Source organism: Platichthys flesus, chromosome 3 (assembly GCF_949316205.1).
Source record: "Platichthys flesus chromosome 3, fPlaFle2.1, whole genome shotgun sequence".
Classification (NCBI taxonomy): domain Eukaryota; kingdom Metazoa; phylum Chordata; class Actinopteri; order Pleuronectiformes; family Pleuronectidae; genus Platichthys; species Platichthys flesus.
The window spans coordinates 367,501-387,500 of record NC_084947.1 but is presented as its reverse complement, the minus strand read 5'-3'; the positions used below and the strand labels follow the sequence as shown (position 1 = coordinate 387,500).

The 20,000-nt window shown below is 44.3% G+C and overlaps 3 protein-coding genes across 7 annotated transcripts in view; all 3 read right to left on the bottom strand.

Moving 5' to 3' along the window:
* Positions 1-392: 392 nt before the first annotated feature.
* On the bottom strand, positions 393-4,705 carry ciz1b (cdkn1a interacting zinc finger protein 1b). 3 transcript variants are annotated; one of them, XM_062382205.1, is made up of 15 exons: positions 4,448-4,705; positions 3,798-3,866; positions 3,661-3,718; positions 3,434-3,591; positions 3,217-3,287; positions 2,947-3,023; positions 2,722-2,862; positions 2,392-2,486; positions 2,230-2,323; positions 1,995-2,099; positions 1,812-1,902; positions 1,681-1,751; positions 1,559-1,598; positions 1,351-1,472; positions 393-1,268 (listed from the first exon to the last, which is right to left on the bottom strand). In XM_062382205.1, the coding sequence occupies exons 2-15, from the start codon at positions 3,827-3,829 to the stop codon at positions 1,182-1,184; spliced, it is 1,242 nt and encodes a 413-aa protein (XP_062238189.1). In that variant the 5' UTR covers positions 3,830-3,866; positions 4,448-4,705; the 3' UTR covers positions 393-1,181. The 3 variants fall into 3 exon arrangements, with proteins under 3 accessions (XP_062238189.1, XP_062238186.1, XP_062238188.1); XM_062382202.1 differs by having other exon boundaries at positions 1,681-1,902; positions 4,448-4,703; XM_062382204.1 differs by lacking the exon at positions 4,448-4,705 and adding an exon at positions 3,973-4,122 and having other exon boundaries at positions 1,681-1,902.
* A 241-nt stretch (positions 4,706-4,946) lies between these two features.
* LOC133942155 (kazal-type serine protease inhibitor domain-containing protein 1-like) lies at positions 4,947-8,978 on the bottom strand. The gene is made up of 4 exons (XM_062381778.1): positions 8,033-8,978; positions 5,867-6,027; positions 5,619-5,766; positions 4,947-5,525 (listed from the first exon to the last, which is right to left on the bottom strand). The coding sequence occupies exons 1-4, from the start codon at positions 8,679-8,681 to the stop codon at positions 5,440-5,442; spliced, it is 1,044 nt and encodes a 347-aa protein (XP_062237762.1). The 5' UTR covers positions 8,682-8,978; the 3' UTR covers positions 4,947-5,439.
* Positions 8,979-9,609: 631 nt separating this feature from the next.
* grin1b (glutamate receptor, ionotropic, N-methyl D-aspartate 1b) overlaps positions 9,610-20,000 on the bottom strand; it is a 34,185-nt gene continuing 23,794 nt past the window's right edge. For 2 of the 3 annotated variants that reach the window (XM_062384784.1, XM_062384785.1), the window contains 5 exons: positions 19,724-19,881; positions 19,456-19,617; positions 19,225-19,334; positions 18,544-18,689; positions 10,605-14,271 (listed from right to left, as the gene is read on the bottom strand). In XM_062384784.1, the coding sequence (XP_062240768.1) occupies positions 14,206-14,271; positions 18,544-18,689; positions 19,225-19,334; positions 19,456-19,617; positions 19,724-19,881 (642 nt within the window). In that variant the 3' untranslated portion in view covers positions 10,605-14,205. Of the gene's footprint in view, positions 10,138-10,604; positions 14,272-18,543; positions 18,690-19,224; positions 19,335-19,455; positions 19,618-19,723; positions 19,882-20,000 lie in introns of those variants that run through there. The other variant, XR_009920404.1, reaches the window with a different exon arrangement.

The following is a 20,000-nucleotide window of genomic DNA, read 5'->3' as shown; positions in this document are numbered from 1 at the left end:
AGACATGTCTGATGTTTTCTGATGTTACGCATCATCTCATCATCAACTGTTCTTCTACAAGTTAAATATCGTTTAAATCCAGCGTGTGATTAACTGACGAGGAGTCACTGACCAGGAGTCAATGACCAGGAGTCACAGACCAGGAGTCACTGACCAGGAGTCACTGACCAGGAGTCACTGACCAGGAGTCAATGACCAGGAGTCACAGACCAGGAGTCACTGACCAGGAGTCACTGACGAGCAGCGGGAGGGAGGAGCCAAGACGACTGAGACATAAATTGTCTGATTGATCAGTCGATTCATTTATAACGTTAATTAATCTGCAGTTGCTGTTGTCATGGAGAAGAAGGTGTGTGTGTGTGTGTGATTCAATAATCAAGTGAACAATTGACTAACAGGAAATTAATTATTTTATTCTATGAAATCAAACAAACAACTGTTTACAGTTTCTTATGTTTAGATAAAAACATTTTCAGACCAAAAAATCATTAAAAAAAGAATCATCAGATTTATTGACCACTGGTTATTGAGCAGAAACTATTACTGATTGTTTCTGTACCTTGAATAAATCGGTGTTTCTGAACTCTCTGTACTTAATGTGGTTTACTGTGTGTTATCATTCGTGAACTCGTGACTTGTTGACATGTAAAGCACTGGATGTTCTGGGACTTTGGACTCACACTCACACACTAGGGTTGTATTGTAACACAAAACAACCCTCAACCCTCAAATGTTGTAAACTGTTGTTTTGAACCGTCCTCCTGAGCAAGTTCTGAAATTTGGTTTGTTTGTTAAATATTCAGGCGGAAATAAAAACCTTCTACTTCACTGGGTTCAAGAACAGCTTTCAATTTACCTGGGTATTCCTCAGACAGGCGCCTCTTAAGAGGTTATAGGAAAATGTGTGTATTGCTGAGCCTTGTTTTTATATGTGTACTCTGTTTTCAAATATCCATGATGTGTGTATTGTTGATTCCTAGAGAGAATCTGTCTGTATTCATTAAAAAATGTCTCTGTTGTGTTGTTGGTAAAACCAGTTCAGATATGAAAGGTAGAATAAGTAATTTCATTATTATCATTATTGTCTCTAAGTCCTCACATCTGGATCAACAGTTCAACACAACACGATCAGGACCCACTAATCTAGGTTCTTCTTAAAGAACGTCTCCAGATGTTTGTGGTTAGAGAACAGGTGCATGATGGGATACAGTGTGAGCAGGTCCGGTCACCACAGGCGTGTCCTCGTCTTCAGGCTTCTTCTGACTCCTCTGAAACACAAAACCACACACACTCAGCTGTGTGTGTGTGTGTGTGTGTGTGTGTGTGTGTGTGTGCGCGTGCTTGTTTTACCTGCAGGTTCAGGTAGTGTTTGCGTGTCCTGCAGTGTGTGTGTCGGGCCGTCGTCTCTCTTTGGAAAAACTTGTTGCAGAGTCGACACAGGAAACCAGACACAGGAACCACAAAACTACTTCCTGTTAAGACACAGACAGATTATTTTTTTCCTCCTTGTCAGCGCACACACACACACACACAGAGGTTAACACAGCACATCACCCACCGTAAGTAGTGTGGGGGTTGTAGTCTTCAGTGTCAGCTGCCTGTAACACACACACACACACACAATCAGTTCCATGGAATGTGTCCATGTAGAAAACGTGACATCATGACATCAGGTCACACCTCCAACACTTTCTCATCTGCTGCCTCATTTTTTCCATCACCCCCTTCTTCTTGTTCTACTTCTTCTTCTTGTTCTACTTCTTCTTCTTCTTCTTGTTCTACTTCTTCTTCTTGTTCTACTACTTCTTCTTCTTCTTGTTCTACTTCCTCCTTCTCCCCCTCGAAGCAGCCGACAGCGTCCACTGTGATCAGCTCCTCCTCCTGCGCCTCCTGCTGGTGAACCTGGGCAGAGACATGATGTCATGTGATGCTGCGGCAGTGTGCAGTGTGTTTATAAGGGGGTCTCTGTGGACTCTACGGCGCCCCCTGCTGACCTTCTGTTTGTGTTCTGGAGACTTCATGTGTTCCACAAACTTCCGGGGCGTCCTGAAGTGACGTTTACACACGGGACAGAAGGGACGACACAGCTGCTTACACATCTGGATCACAGAGACACACGCGAGTCATCAGCTAGCTATCGTATCCAACTTAGCTTGTAAAGCTAACGTGTTGCTAACGTGAGTGCTTGCTAACGGATGATGTCGCCCTCTGATGTCATCAGCCTCTCACCTTGTGGTGTTTTGTCTGTCGATGGACGATGACGTCATCACTGAAGTGAGTCTGACAGGAGTCACACCAGCGCTGAGTGTGAGGCCGAAGCCCCCTGGAGGACGACAGGAGAACAGTCTGGTTCATGTGCTCCAGTGTGTGTGTGTGTGTGTGTGTTCATACCTGTCCTGCTTTGTGTGTGTGTTAAGGCCGATGCAGTGTGTGATCTCCTGAAGTTTCTTCATGTGCTCTGCTCCTGACATGTGTTCATGAAACACCTGAACACACACACACACACACACACACACACACACACACACACACACACACACACACACACACACACACACACACACACACACACACACACACACACACACACACACACACACACACACACACACACACACACACACACACACACACACACACACACACACACACACACACACACACGTGGATGTGCTGTTCCTAATAAATTGCTCACTGATTGTTTATAGGAGTTGTTCTCACCTGTACAGATCGACAGGTGAGGTTACACACGTGACAGTGGAGTCCACCTGTCTGTGTCTCTGCTGTCCTGTCTGTCTGTCCAAACTCTCTGCTCTCGCTGCTTCGCTGGATGGTGACCTTTAGTGACCCCACACTCTGCAGCTACACACACATACACATACACAGCCACACATTAGAACATGTCACTCAGGTCACCACAGTGAAAACCTGGGACTGTGTCCTCACCTCAGCAGCTCTGCTGTCCTCACTAAGCCCTGCTGCCCCCAGCTGGTCGAGAGGGGGAACTCTGCAGGAGACACCATCTGATCACACACACAGACGCACACAGACACACACAGACACACACACAGACGCACACAGACACACACAGAAGCTGCTTCAGACTGAGCTCCTCAGTTCTCTGGATCTTCTCTGGAGGATCACACTCAGTTTGTCCTCCTCCTCCTCAGCTCCTGTATAAACTCTATCAGTGTTTATCGGTGTGAGAGAACTCACCTGGTGTCAAGCTGCTCTGATTGGCTGCCTGATCACATGACGTAGGGACCAGAGCAGACAACTCTGCGACTCTGAAGGAAAACGTTCAACACATGACAGATGATTGATGGATTAATAACCAATAAAAAAATTATATCTATTCCGAAGTATTATTTCAAACTCTTTGTTATGAACTCTGTGGCCTCTAGGGGGTGCCAGCAGCAGCACCCTGACTGACCCATCCAGTCTGGCCCTCTTTGTCTCTCCTGAACCTCCATCAGGTCCCAGGGCTCCCTGTGTAGTTGCTCTCTCTTCTTCTGTGGTGGTGGAGCGGCTGCCGTGCGGCCAGCTGTGAGCACTTCCTGTCCCTGAGCCCGCCCACTGCCTGCCTGAACCCTTCAAACAGAGAGACACAGTGAAGTGGATCCATGAGAGCAGACGGGCAGCAGCGGGTTCTTCATGTACCTGCAACGAGGGCGGTCTCCTCTGTATGGAACCAGCAAGGAATCGAACCTGCGCCACACTGCAGGAAGCACAGAGAGAGATCCTGTTCAAGTGGCTCTGACCTTCATCAGTCTCAACCAGCTCATCCTCATCCTCACCTGTCTGTCCTCCGCTGCTGCTGCTTCACCATGACCACGACTGCAACAGCTCACCTTTGACCTCTGACCCTTAATGAACAGAAGCACAACACTTTGTGATTTAAAGTAATAAACTACAGTTACACAGTAAAGTAGCTCAGTAGAGTAACAATCACATTAATGTTCAAATAAATACCTGTTTTATCATTTTCATTCTTCACCATCGAAACTAAACACACTTTAACTAAACTTAAAAATAGTCGTTTCCATATAAATAACTCGTTTCAATTTGATTACATTTTACCAGCGAAGCCTCTTCGGTTTCTACCTCTCTCTCAGAGGAAGACTTCAGTGATCCAAACTAACTAAACGGATATTATCTAATTTACACATTACTGAACTTTGTCACCACAGCCGAATGTAAACGTGGGGATGTTAGATTCATGAGCAGTTTTAGTTTATGTCAAATACAGAATCCTCTTGCGTTAATTATCAATCAAACTTTAAATGTGCATATTTAAGGGTTCGGGTCTCGGTGGATTAGCCCGCATGCTAACGCTAGCAGGATCAAGCGTCTTGTTTGAGTGAAGCGAACCGGAAGTGGGAGTTTTATCTGACCTCTTCACACAATAAACAGGAGTTGAAATCAATTTAATTATCGTTCATCTTACCGCAGAGCACAAGCTAATGCTAACTCAGCTACATGTCAACACAGGATGGATCCGCAGTCTGAGCTTCTCTGTCGCCCCCTGGCGGCCTGGAGGAGACAGTCTGAGCTTCTTCATGTTTGTTCTTCTTCTTCTTCTCGGTTTATTTTCATGTTTCATTTCATATTTAAAACAGACAGTGGCTCCAGAGACAGCCTTCAGATCTACAGTCGAATACAGAATACTAATCAGACCCCTCCGTGGCTGTGGTTTCTGACTGACTGGCCACATGTGGCTTCACTTCCTCTGAGTGCTTCCTGCTGCTCGCTCACTTCCTGTGGTCGAGCAGCAGGAAGCGTCTCCCTGAGCAGCTCCTGAACATCTGTTATATTCTTTCAACGAAGTCAGAGAGACGCTGGGGCCGTGCTAACATGCTAACATGCTTACATGCTAACCTGCTAACATGAACCTGCTGGGTCTCACCCACATCCTTTAAATCTTCAGTAGACGAGTGTGAGACACGTTTCACTTCAGGACAAAACTGTTTTAATCTCTTTGTAAACATCCAGTTGTGTCACTGTACAGTGCCTTTACTGACCATAAGTATACCTCACACAGTGGACTCCATGTCCCACAATGCATTGTGAGCACCAGTGTGCAACCGATGGTCACTATACATGAAAGACAAGTGGGTGTGAGGTGAGGAGAGAGAGAGAACTTTTCAGTTTGAACTTCAGATACAATAACAAACCCTTAAGATCCTTAAGAGAAAATACATAAACATCAGCTCAAATAAAATATAAGAATAAAAGCTACACAGCAAAGACCAGTATAGAATCCTCCCTGTCACATTGTGAAGACAAACGGATACACACATTATCATTATAAAAATATGAAATATACTAATATATATATACACACATTCATCACCATCAAGTGACCTGAAGCTGAATCTGTCCTCTTTCAGAGGGGCCCCAGTCTCTGCTGGACGACCATGACAGGAAGTCTCCTGTGGATCAGTAGGAGTCCTGCTCGTAGTCAGTGGCGTCCATCAGCTGCTTCATCTCGGAGACGCTGTCTGCCAGATAGGACGACAGCTCCTCTGAGAGAGAGACAGGTTAGAGGTTAGTGTTCCTTTAAGACCAGGGGAAACGTGTGTGTGTCCCTTTAACAGCAGGTCAGGTGTAACTCTCACCTGTTCCCAGTACTCCCAGTACAGCGGAGGCGGAGACAGATCCCAGGTGGTTACGGGCAATGCAATGGTAGGTCCCAGAGTCTTCAGCCTCCACCCGCTCAATCTGCAGCCAACTGGACAGCTCGAATTTCAGAGGACCGCCCCGAGACTGTGAGACGGACAGAGAGGGACAGGAAGTCAGACATACAGACAGGTGGGGGGGGGGGGGGGGGGGGGGGGGGGGGGGGTTGTTAGCAGAGCATCTGTACCTGGACAGAGATGTGTGGGTCGTCACCGGGCAGGACCACATCTAGCCCCTCCTTCCTCCACTCCACCAGCGCCATCGGGAACGCAAACACCTCGCACAGGAACACCAGGCTACTTCCTGTCCCGTCCACCTGACTGCGTGGACCAACCTTAATGATGGGAACTGAGAGACAGAGCAGATGTTAACACCTGCTCACACCTGCTCACACACACGTTCACACCTTTTAACAAACGCTCACAGACAGAAACGTGTCATCTCCAGTCCGATGGTTCGATCCTCACAGCTGAAAACACATGAATCTGTTCTCTGTTTGTTCCATCTGCTAACATGGAGGAGGTGTGCTAACTGACTCATCAGCTGTTTTCAGACATGAACTGAACCACTGACATGTTACTGACATGTTCCTCACATGTTCTGCAGGGTCTGTGTGTGAGAACAAATGTCTGAGTCAGTGTCTCTGGACATGATCTGGATCTTCTCCTGCAGCCTCCTGGTAACATGTGTGAGACACAGACAGGTGTGAAGCAGACAGACATGTGAGACACAGACAGGTGTGATGCAGACAGACATGTGAGACACAGACAGAGGTGAGACACAGACAGGTGTGAAGCAGACAGACAGAGGTGAGACACAGACAGGTGTGATGCAGACAGACATGTGAGACACAGACAGAGGTGAGACACAGACAGGTGAGACACAGACATGTGTGATGCAGACAGACATGTGAGACACAGACATGTGAGACACAGACAGGTGAGACACAGACAGGTGAGACACAGACAGGTGTGATGCAGACAGACATGTGAGACACAGACATGTGAGACACAGACAGGTGAGACACAGACAGGTGAGACACAGACAGGTGAGACACAGACATGTGTGATGCAGACAGACATGTGAGACACAGACATGTGAGACACAGACAGGTGAGACACAGACAGGTGAGACACAGACAGGTGTGATGCAGACAGACATGTGAGACACAGACATGTGAGACACAGACAGGTGAGACACAGACAGGTGTGAAGCAGACAGACATGTGAGACACAGACATGTGAGACACAGACAGGTGAGACACAGACAGGTGTGATGCAGACAGACATGTGAGACACAGACATGTGAGACACAGACAGGTGAGACACAGACAGGTGAGACACAGACATGTGTGATGCAGACAGACATGTGAGACACAGACATGTGTGATGCAGACAGACATGTGAGACACAGACAGGTGAGACACAGACAGGTGAGACACAGACAGGTGAGACACAGACATGTGTGATGCAGACAGACATGTGAGACACAGACATGTGAGACACAGACAGGTGAGACACAGACAGGTGAGACACAGACAGGTGTGAAGCAGACAGACAGGTGAGACACAGACAGGTGTGATGCAGACAGACATGTGAGACACAGACAGGTGTGATGCAGACAGACATGTGAGACACAGACAGAGGTGAGACACAGACAGGTGTGAAGCAGACAGACAGAGGTGAGACACAGACAGGTGTGATGCAGACAGACATGTGAGACACAGACAGAGGTGAGACACAGACAGGTGAGACACAGACAGGTGAGACACAGACATGTGTGATGCAGACAGACATGTGAGACACAGACATGTGAGACACAGACAGGTGAGACACAGACAGGTGAGACACAGACAGGTGTGATGCAGACAGACATGTGAGACACAGACATGTGAGACACAGACAGGTGAGACACAGACAGGTGTGAAGCAGACAGACATGTGAGACACAGACATGTGAGACACAGACAGGTGAGACACAGACAGGTGTGATGCAGACAGACATGTGAGACACAGACATGTGAGACACAGACAGGTGAGACACAGACAGGTGAGACACAGACATGTGTGATGCAGACAGACATGTGAGACACAGACATGTGAGACACAGACAGGTGAGACACAGACAGGTGAGACACAGACATGTGTGATGCAGACAGACAGAGGTGAGACACAGACAGGTGTGATGCAGACAGACATGTGAGACACAGACATGTGAGACACAGACAGGTGAGACACAGACAGGTGAGACACAGACATGTGTGATGCAGACAGACATATGAGACACAGACAGGTGAGACACAGACATGTGTGATGCAGACAGACAGGTGAGACACAGACAGACAGGTGAGTTACCTGTCTTGCAGGGGCCCCTCCCCTGGGGGGTGAGCTCTGGTCTGGAGGACACCACCTCTCTGAACCGACACATGTTCATGTATGTTCTTCCATCAGAACCACACACGAGCTCCAGCTGTTCACACACACACACCTGTTCATCTTCTTCTTCATCCTCCCCCACTCCTCCTCCTCCTCCTCCTCCTCCTCTCTGACACCGCAGTCCGGTCCCGCACAGCCCGTAGAACACGCTCCGGTTCCCCAGGTCGCAGTCTTGTCCCTCCAGGTTCGCGCACTCCGGGCAGCAGCCGCAGGGGCCCGGGACCAGCCCGGCCCTGCAGCCGCGGGGCTCCGGGCACAGGTCCGCCTCACACGGGCCGCAGCCTCCTGGCCCCTCGTCCCGCGGCTCGGGCTCCAGCAGCGGGTCGCTCAGGGAGGGCAGGCCGGGCGGCGCGGTGCTCAGGGCGGGCAGCTGGTTGGGGAAGGCCCGGCATGTGTTGAGGGTCAGACAGAGACCGAGGAGAACCAGTCCCCGGATCTTCATGGTTCTAACCCGGTCTGCGGGACCAGCTCTGCGGGACAAGCCGCTTCTCTGTCCGGGGACACGAGAGACAGCAACCCGGACTGAGAACCGAGGACGGTCCGGTCTGTCTGAGACCTTCAGACCCATCACTCACACTCCTGTTCCCGCAGAGGACCGGGACAAAGACCGGGACAGACACAGTGACAGACACCGGGACAGACACAGTGACAGACACCGGACAGACACAGTGACAGACACCGGACAGACACAGTGACAGACACCGGGACAGAGAACGAGACAGACACCGGGACAGAGACTGAAAAAACTGAGATAAATTAAAGTCAAAAGTTTGTTAAAAAAGTGAGAAAAACTTTTCTATGGTCCAGTTGTAGTCCAGGATCAGGACCAGGATCAGGATCAGGACCAGGATCAGGACCAGAACCAGGACCAACAGTCTGGGATTTAAATGACTGAGTCGCTCGCGCTGCTTCACCGCAGACTGACACGCGACAACAGAGTCAAGGTACCAAAATACAAGAAGACACTTCCGTTCAAGACCTTCAAAATAAATGAACTCTAACAGAAGTTTGAAAGCGGTGGAGGTTGGAGTTCTCTGCAGACTCCGATACAGACCCACTGGTTAAACACCTGAAACCAGTAGAAGCTGTTTGAGAAGCACGTTCTGAGCGTCGTCACGAAACATCATTGATTCATAATTTAATATCTGATTGATTGGTTCATGAATTTGAGATCAACGGGGCCCTACTACCAACTTTTGCCCCAGGGCCCCTACGGAGGTTGATCCGATCCTGCTGGTGTCAGTGTTCACTATCTTCAGAGAAATATAAAACAAACACAATAAAAACATTTATTCACTTTAACTTTACAAGATTCTGACTTTTCAAAATGCTGAACGTTGCTGGAACAGATTTACATTATATATTTCAATTTTGTTTTGAAGACAAGGCTCTTATTTCCGCCCCTGTTTTTCAGCTGCTTGCGCAACAGCAACTGAATGTACCGCCCCCCCCCCACCCCCACCCCCCTCCAGACTGACAGATGTCAAACTCATCAAGTCTGGAGAGGTTCTCAGGGTTCTCCAGGTGGTTCGGGGTTCTCCAGGTGGGTCAGGGTTCTCCAGGTGGGACAGGGTTCTCCAGGTGGTTCGGGGTTCTCCAGGTGGGTCAGGGTTCTCCAGGTGGGACAGGGTTCTCCAGGTGGGTCAGGGTTCTCCAGGTGGGACAGGGTTCTCCAGGTGGGTCAGGGTTCTCCAGGTGGTTCACTGATCTCACACAGTCAGGATTATTATCAGAAGCTTCAGAAGTTATTACAAACTCACACTTGCTGTTAATGTTCCTCCACAGCCGACATGTGGTCATCTAGTAAATGAAAAGTCAGATCTAGAGTCAGACTGTGGATGTGAAGCTGTTTAACATCAGATCTGTTGAATCACCACCAATTAAAAACATGAGCAGGACCACCAGCAGGGGGCGACAACGAGAGGAGTCTGAGATTCACTTCGTTTGATTTTCCCTCCGTCATCTTTTGATGAGATCAAACCTTTAGATTTTTGATTAGTTTCCCCAGAAATCAGGTTGGTTAACTGTAACGAAGAAGAAGAAGAAGAAGAAGAAGAAGAAGAAGAAGAAGAAGAAGAAGAAGAAGAAGAAGAAGAAGAAGAAGAAGAAGAAGAAGAAGAAGAAGAAGAAGAAGAAGAAGAAGAAGAATTATTAGCTCTTAGGATACCATGCTGCTGGTGTCAACAAGTGTCTCTTTGTATGTTCAAATCAAATATAACAACAACAATATAAATTATGATGATATAATTACTGACGATATTAATAATTCTGTTCAGCCATAAACCGTTAGCTCTCCCAACAGGAAGTTCTCTGGTTCTTTATTTCTTATAGTAACATATATATAAATTAAGGTGTTATATTTGACCTGTATTTATTCAGTTTAAACAGAAGAGGTGAATATTGTTTATCATCCTATTTAGTTTTGGGTTCTGTTATGATTTCATTTCACGTTGAGGTCAAAGGTCGTTGAATCAGGAGACAAAATGCAAAGGACAGTGCGAGTTTGACTCTTTATGTTGGATGATAAACAGCAGAAGAGTCGAGCGGCTACATATCGTCAGAGGAACACAAACAAAACAAATAAGCATTTGTGTCGGGGGGGACTTCTTCTTCTACAGTTTCAGTGTTCACGAGACAGGAAGTGAAAACAGCATCACGTCTGTGTAGAACGTTTAACCTCTGACCTCAGTTTCTACAGCAACACAGATTCTATACAAACATCTTTTTCTATAAACCAATGAAAATAAAATCATAAAACTGTGACATCATCAGAAAGCGTCAGCCGGAGCTGCAGACACATACTCACTTTATAAAACCTGATTTCTTTTTAAATTTAATTCAAATGATTCACGTTCCTGGTTGAATCCTGAATCCACATCAGAGCTATTGGCTGCTGTTAACGACCAATCAATTCCCTCCGCAGCTCGACGTGTTAACTGGACACACGTTAACATGAGGAATCAAACCTGTGACGTCTGTTTCACTCGAGATTTATAATTATGTTTGAATCAAAGCTGCAGTGAAAAGAACTAAAAACTCAGTTTCTGCCTCTGGTGTAGACGAACAAACTGAAGTAATAACAATAATAAGAAGAAGAAGAAGAAGAAGAAGCTCCCACTTCCTCCTCTGATCATTAAAGTTCATATTCTGCACAGGAACAAGACGCTGGTTTGATAAAGTGAGTCGTGGAGCAGCTCCTCTTCAGAACAGGAACCTGAGAACGTCACTGAGAACAATCAAAGTAACTGAGTACATTTACCCAGTACAAATACTGCAGTATTTTCTGTCTGTGCTACATGACACTTCAACACAGTTACTGACACCTGCTGGTTATAAGTGGAAATTATTACATTTCAATAAAAGCTTTAAAAGTAAAAAAGAGAAATCACAGTAACTGAAGCTTCTCAGTGTTCCGATCAGAGTAACCGAGTATTTTACTGTGCTCTGGTGTTTGTTCTTCCTTCACCACGTTCATTAATAATGTTCATCACCTGATTCAATCTGCAGCGTTTCATTTTAAAGCAGAAACTCTGACGAGAAACACATTGCACATTACACGTTAGAAATATAAACAGCTGTAAATATTATGAATTATAAACATGACTAATAATGAATAAAAAGAGATATTAACATGAAAAATCACAAATGTAAGTGAGTGACGAGGATAAAAACACTTCATGTCTCAGGGTTTTAATATGAATATAAAAATAATCTTATTTTCGAATAACTTTCAATTCAAAATAAAAGTCCTCAGAGGTTTGTTTTATTCATTCTATCATAATATTTTTTTATTAAAATTGCGGTCATCATTAAATATATTTATAATATTGATTGGTTAATGGTATTCACTTAATTTTAATAATCAATACACTACACAAAATAAGATTCATCAAAAGACGTTATTTCTTTTACAAATGTGATTCACAACTTTAACAATGAGAAAAAATGTTTATTTATATGTTTGATGGATAAATAATAATAAAAATAATGACTATATTTATATTTTGTAACTTTTTTATTAACGTGAGTACAGCCTCGGAGGTTTAAACTGCTCAGAAAGATTTCATTATTGAGTTTAGGGGCCGCAAAGACGTCTGATATTAGCATTAGCTTGGTCTACACTGTAGTTAACGTTAGCTTTGTCTGTAGCATTAGCTTCAGTAATGTTGGTCCAAAATACACATGAGCACTTCCTGACATTAGCTTCCCATCTGGAGCATTAGCATTAGCTGTGTTAACACTGTAGTTACATCTGGAGCATTAGCATTAGCATTAGCTGTGATGGTCTTACATTAGATTAGACTGGATTAGCTAAACCAGTCAGTTAACATTCAGTCATTGTATTGGTAGCTACAGTTCGCCATGGCTAGTACATCACAGTTAGAGCTAACAGTGTTTTACTTAATAAATCCTATTATCAATTATTACGTAGTTTCATGTTTCAAAGATAACTACTGTTAGCATTAGATGGTGGATTCGTTCAAGACACAGCGTTGTGTTGATTTAATGAATCAGAAGGAGCTGCTACATTGGCATCAGTGTTAGCGTTACTCAGAATATTTCTTGTTCGTACTTGGGAACCAGCCGCTAACATCTATTTTGTTTTTGGTCCGATAAAGAAAATGTCTGTTTATTTATCAAAACGTTTCCCTGTTTAGAATTTTTGTATTTTCTTACACACAACTACTTTTTATTGTCACGTTCCTCTGATTCTATGCAGATGATTTAGTATCTAAAATATGAATCTATATCCTAACCTTCTTGATGAAGTGATCAATGTAGAAACGGAGGGATAATGGATCCTCGTCTGTTGTTCTCAGTGCAGCTCTCGGCTCTCTGATTATTTCATTCACATGTTGTGTTTTTGCAGAACGACAGGATTAATAAACTGGATTCATTACTGAGTTACAGGAATACTGTTCAAAGTCTTACAGGATTAATTAACATGATTCATTATCAGTATTAAAATGAGGGTTGATTAATCATGTAAATTAACAGTGCTAATTAGCAGTTAATTATGAAGATCAATTACCAGGGTTAGTCAACAGGCTGATTACACATGGTCAGTTTCTGCTGTTGGCAGTGAAGTGGAGCTCATCACAGTCCGACCTCAGGAGCAGTGGAGCACTGACTACATTTCCCAGCTTGCACTGGGACTGGGAGTGCAGAGGGTGTAGTGGTGGATTCTCTAGGACAGGAGGTAATTTATAAAACTATAAAATCTTTCAATCTACACGTTCATTCTTTAAACTTTAACGTCACTAAACAGATGAAATCATGTTTTTAATATTGATGATGAATCGAACCAATAAAATGTCTTGTGTCATCAAACAATCTGACGTTCAACTACAACCTGTAAATATTTACTTTTAACATCAACAGTCTTTGATGAGAAACATCTTCTTAAACTTTATTAATCAAAAAATAAACTAAATACAAACTTTATTCATTAATACAATTAATAACACTAGGGGGTGGGGGGTGTAAGTGAGATGAACCAAATGGTTCCTTCCTGTCCCAGAGACTCCACCCACCTCAAACCGGATAAGTGATCTGGTTCCTGATCATCAGGATCCTGAAGATCCTGATGATCAGGATCTTCAGGATCCTGATCTTCAGGATCCTGGTCATCAGGATCCTGAAGATCAGGATCCTGGTCTAAACCAACAGGTTCCTTGTTGATGAGATCCTGATAAAAAGCTTCCATGTTGTCAAGGTCCTTGATTGACAGGTTCCTGATCAATACATTTTTTACGTTTTTGTTTGGACCAACCGTCTGTGTCGGATTGAACACGTCCAGGAGGAAGGCGTCGCCAGCAGATCAAGCTTTGATAAATAAGTGCAATCAATCAGTGTGACAGACAGGAAGTGTACAACATCCACAAGGAAACCAGTCCTTTCAAAATAAAACTCCCTAAGGACAGCAGAGGCTGACGGCTACAAGCGGAGCAAGGCGACTGTGTCATTTGACTGGTTTAGGTCTACAGATGCTGTGTGTGTGTGTACGTGTGTGTGTGTGTGTGTGTGTGAGAGTGTGTATGTGTGTGTGAGGCTCAGCAGTAGCAGTGAAGTTCTCTCTCTCTTTCTCTCTCTCAGACCACGGTGCTGACGGAGGGATCTGATAGGTTGAGCTGTCCGGTGATGTCAGTCGGGTACGGCTACAAGTAGAAAGGAAACATACACATTAATTAATCTCTCTCACACACACACACACACACACACTCACAGATCTGCTGTTTAACGTTATCTCTGGGTCTTGTTTTGGTTCCATTTAGGATCTTAGAACCTTGGTTCTACCCAGAGAACACATGTTCCTCTCAGTTCTGAGAGGACCCTTGGTACTGAAGGAGGCCTCGTTAGCAGTTGGTGCTGCGTCACATGACCAGACCTCACTGGGTTTCTCTGGTCTCTTTATGAGCTGCAGAATGAGGCGCGCCCTCAGACATCATCGCGGTTGCCTTGAGAAAACCAGATGTTTTCATGTTTCCAATTTAATCTAAGAAACATTTAAAGATAAGGTTTAATGAATGGAACCTGTTTGAGGACGTGAAGTGAAACAACCTCAGATTTAACTAGTGAATCACTTGGTTCAACTTTTCTTTGTCACATGACAAAAAACTGAATCTTTTTGAATTGTCAAACAAAACGAGACACTTGGGGACGTCCCCTTTGACTGTGTGAAATTAAAACATCTAATAATAATAAAACATGAAATGATTCATTGTGAAACTTCTTTCACTGCTTTTTTGATTCAGCATTATTCATTTGAAACGTTCAGTCTGCTGCTGAGGGAGTGTTGTTTGGTGTAATGTCTCTTTAACCAGGACGGCCGCTCTGCTGCTGAATTAAACATCGTCTCCGTCATGTGATCTGAACTCAGATCAGCTCGGCTCCAGGGAACATTCAATCTTTCATGTGTCGGCTCTGAACAGCAGCAGATGAGCAAGGTAGCGCAGGGACACAGGGTTGCCTGTTCAACTCCCACAGTGTCTGATCCTTGTTATGAATTATTTATGATTTCTGTCATGTTAAACAGCTTGTGAGTAAATGGTACTTATACTTTACTCAGGTACTTTGACACTACTAAACTACCTAGAGGATTGTTTATCACTTTTCGGTTTATAATCGAGAGATGTTGGTTTTCACAGTACGAGTTGAAGTCGAAGTGATGGACCTAGAAGAGGTTTTGAGTTTGGGCTCGGGTTCTGCTCTACCACGTTTCCTATCCTGAATTTAATCATACGATAGGTGCACACAAACGGTAAGACTCTGTACGGACAGAAGCTTCTAATGCTCAATGTACTCACCAATACTATAATTGAGAATAAACAATAATATTGATGATGTAAGAATACTATTCTCGACAATACTCATCAATTCCAATCACTATTATACTCTATAATACTCACCAAAACTATAATCACTCATAATCACCATTGCTCGATGTACTCATCGATGTACTCACCAGTACTATGCCTGCTGATACCATCCATTCTCACAAATACTTTACCTACTAATACTAATCACCAATTCTTTACTCGTCAAAGCTCGCTTATACTCTCAATACTCAACAAATGTATCCACGTCGATATTTAATGATATGAGCTCATACTCACTACTTACTATACTCAAAACTAATCCGTCCTAATAATAACTACTGGTTACTAGTACTGACCATTTTTCACCAATACCCCTTAATACCAATAACATAAATATGAACTATTAATTACTTTTTCCTAATAATACTCAAATACAAATATTCACTAATCTAGACCATATTTACTAATACTCATGGATACTCACAGATATTCACTATACCTCACTATTAATAATCCCATTACGCACTTATATTTGTTACTAATCACTAATATTCATTCCAATAATTACTTTACTCATTAACATTAACTCATATTCACTTTACTCAATAAAAATCAATATACTCACTAAAATTACTTTGTTATAATCACTACAACAATTATTAACTAATACTCACGAGTGCTCATTATGTGCTACACTTATTACTTCCTCATATGCACTCACTAATCCCACAAAAACTCAGTAACATTAAGTAAAGTTCATTATACTCACTAATATAATTATTAACTGTACTCATAAATAACCAGTGATTAAAATCACTATACTAACTAAAAATCACATTCATAATCACTACAATCTATTCACAAAAACTCATTATTACTCCGTAGTACTCATGTATCATTTCAATAGCTTTATATTGTTTGCTTGTTTGTTTAATGTAGTATAATGTAGTGTAGTGTGTGTATGTGTTTGTGTTTACAGTCTGGTGACTCCCATCTGTTCACTGTAGCTGCAGATTATATAACTGCCTGAACAGCAAGTGAGCATGTGTGTGTGTGAGTGAGTGTGAGTGTGTGTGCGTGTTTGTGTGAGTGTGTGTTTGTGTGTGTATGTGTGAGTTAGTGTGAGTGTTCTGGAGAACTGGTTCAGATGAAGAGATGCTTCAGTCTGTTTTACTGTCACAGACACACACTCAGTGCAGCAGGTAAATTAACAACACGAGGCTCCAACTCACAAATCAACCAATCACATCAAAGGAAACAAATCAGGGGTAGGTGGTGGTGGTGGTGGGGGGGGGGTGCACAGATGGCGGATTAGCATGGGTGTGTGTTGTCGTGTGTGAGTCTGTGTGTGTGTGTGTGTGTGTTGAGAACATAGAACAGAGATGCAGCAGGACATGGATGAAGGTCACATGATGTGTTTGACCTTTGACCTGTCACAGGGTCGAGCTGAGTATCAGAATCAATCTGTTATTTAAGTTTAGTTTTGTCATTAAAAAAACAAAATCTTTGTCTGCTGAATAAAAAAAACTGTCACCTTGAAAAGATGTGTTGTCTTTATAGTTCTATGTTTTATTATTTAATGGGGACATATTATGAAAGTTCCACTGTTGTAGTGCTCCTACACGTCAATGTGGTATCTGGCATATCTACCATCCCAAACACTCTGGGAAAAAAAAACAACTCCCGCGGTCGGTTGTGGTTCCTCTATGTCAGTAACGATACGATAGAGTGCGTCGAAAAATATGTCATAGTCTCGCTACATGGCTTTGGACTCCCCCCCCCGCCCCCCCCCCCCCCCCACCATCATCTCACCGGCTCCGGGGAGAGACGCCGCGGCTCCCATTAGCTCGCAAGCTAACGCGCTCGAGGTCAAACAGGTCAATCTGAGGAGGGCCGTTTTAAATGATCCTTGTGGTATTTTGACCAAAATATGTTACAGACATTTCATTAAGACCCCAAGGAACCATATCAACTGTGGTCAAATGGGCATACGATGGGTCCTTTAAAGTGATTTATTGACTCTTTGGTCTGAAGCTGATGTATCTAGCAGGTGAAGCCCAGTCGTAGCTGCTAACGTTAGCCTGTAACTCTGATGGCCTCCGGGACAGACTCATGATCAAGGACATGGAAGCAGAATCACGTGGTTAGCCATCACTATTCCATGGAGGGGAAAAAACATTTATTACCATCTGCCTCCTGTTTCTTGATGCTCAGAACTTTAACCGTCAGAACAGAAATAGTACACTACCAAAATAAAAGCAGGCTGGAATAAGAAGCGATGGTGATTAAGAATGTGGTCTGTGGCTGTTTCTGGATCACACAGATAATTATCACAGGCCTGAGGCCACATGATGATTGTGCTGATCTCTCTGTGTTTAATCTAAAAACCATTGTTTCCTCTAACAGCTCTCTCTGAGCTGAGACTGTCTCATGTGCTAACTCCTCGCCTGAACACTCTGCTGTTTGAAGTGCTAATCCTCCTCTGCTAGATGCTAGCCCGTAGCGGCTACTGTTTGAAGTGCTAATCCAGAAAGAGAAGTGATGATTAATAATGTGAGGCCATCTGCTGACGAGCCGGAAACATGAGGAGCAACGACTTCACACAGAAATGATCTGTGTTCTTTCTGTTCTGTAGGAAACTGTCGACTTCTTCTGCCTGAGTGAACTCTGGTTGGTCTTCATCATCTTTATATAAAGTCATTCATTGTGTCCGTCCTGTCAGGACCCGTCACATTGATGACATCATCATGGTAATAAACTAACGCCAGGAAAAGTAAACTAATGCCATCAAACAAACGTATGACATCACACAGAGACGTTAACATCAGGAAAATAATCTACAGAATAATTCAACTCAAACATCGAAATGATATGAACTCAGGTTTCAGTTAGAAAATCAAGATCACAGATCAGTACAGCCCAGAAGAGAAGAGTAAGGAGGAGTGGAGTCCAGTGGAGTCCAGTTTAGAAGAGGAGAGGAGAAGAGGAGGAGAGGAGGAGAGGAGAGGAGGAGAGGAGAGGAGAGGAGAAGAGAGGAGGAGAGGAGAGGAGAGGAGAGGAGAGGAGAGGAGAGGAGAGGAGAGGAGAGGAGAGGAGAGGAGGAGAGAGTACCTGCAGGTTCTTCCTCCACACATTCACAGCAGCGAAGGCGAGCTGCATCTGTTTCCTTCGAGCATCTTTGTGACGTTTGTAAGCGATTTCGATGAAGATGAGGAAGATCCCAGCAACGATGCCTCCGGCTACCAGCATGAACACGCCTGAGGAGGGTGAGGTCATCATCATCATCTTTATCACCATCATCATCATCACCATCACCATTATCATCTTCACCATCATCATCATCTTCATCTTCATCATCATCTTCACCATCACCATCATCATCACCATCATCATCATCATCACAATCACCATCATCATCACCATCACCATCATCTTCATCATCATCTTCACCATCACCATCATCATCATCTTCATCATCATCATCATCACCATCACCATCATCATCATCATCATCTTTATCACCATCATCACCATCACCATCACCATTATCATCTTCACCATCATCATCATCTTCATCTTCATCTTCATCATCATCTTCACCATCACCATCATCATCACCATCATCATCATCATCATCACCATCACCATCATCATCATCACCATCACCATCACCATCATCCTCATCTTCATCATCATCTTCACCATCACCATCATCATCATCATCATCCTCATCATCATCATCATCATCACCATCACCATCATCCTCATCATCCTCCCTGCTCTGCTTCCTACCTGCCATGTTCTCGAAGGTGAGCGTGGCGGGGGCGTTGCTCCTGGAGTCACACTCCTGGTAACGAACCCACGTCTTGTCTAAATCCTCCATGAAGCCGTTCTCATGAGAACTGACCAGAGTCAACAACGTTCACACACAAGAAGGGACGTGTGATCATGAACAGGTTACGGTATCATAGTACATTTATGTATAGTATCAGTCCACCTCAAGGTTCTGAAGGTGTGTTCTACCTGAGAATAGCTAGAGACACGTTCTGTTTCCACGGACTGTCTTTTCTCATTCCAATCCCGAATCCAGAACGGAAGAACAGCTCTCCTGTCGTCACCAGGTCGCACTTCTGAGACGCCTCGAACTCCAACACAGCGCTGTCCCAAATGAAGGCATGAAGCAGACTACAGGAGGGGACAGACATCAGGAGGGGGGGTTAGGGAGGACGCAGTGACAGTAGGACAGGTAATCACACCTGTGAGGTGTTTGTGGAGTGTATGAGGAGCGTACTTGTCTCTGACGGCCTGGATGGCCTCAGCAGCGCTCTCGTAGTTATGTTTCTCCATGTGTCTGTACATGGTGCTCAGCTCCACCTGCCGTCTGAAGTAAATATCCACCGAGCTCTGCTTCACTGTGGCGTAGATGAACTTATCTGACGGGTTACGCAGCTGAAACAGAACAGGGTGAGGAATGAACTCAGCTCAACCACACAACATGAAGTGACATGAAGACTCATGAAGACCCGTCAAGACTCCTGAATGCCGTGGAGATTTTTGAAAAGACAGGT

Excerpts from the sequence above, each read along its gene's own strand:
- ciz1b (XM_062382202.1), bottom strand. The coding sequence starts at position 3,829 with ATGGTGAAGCAGCAGCAGCGGAGGACAGACAG. Across the intron at positions 3,719-3,797 it reads CAGCAGCGGAGGACAGACAG|TGTGGCGCAGGTTCGATTCC; the intron begins GTGAGGATGAGG and ends TGCTTCCTGCAG. Across the intron at positions 2,863-2,946 it reads AGGACAGCAGAGCTGCTGAG|CTGCAGAGTGTGGGGTCACT; the intron begins GTGAGGACACAG and ends ATGTGTGTGTAG.
- LOC133942155 (XM_062381778.1), bottom strand. The coding sequence starts at position 8,681 with ATGGGTCTGAAGGTCTCAGACAGACCGGACCGTCCTCGGTTCTCAGTC. Across the intron at positions 5,767-5,866 it reads ACCCACACATCTCTGTCCAG|TCTCGGGGCGGTCCTCTGAA; the intron begins GTACAGATGCTC and ends TCCGTCTCACAG. Across the intron at positions 5,526-5,618 it reads ACTGGGAGTACTGGGAACAG|AGGAGCTGTCGTCCTATCTG; the intron begins GTGAGAGTTACA and ends TCTCTCTCTCAG.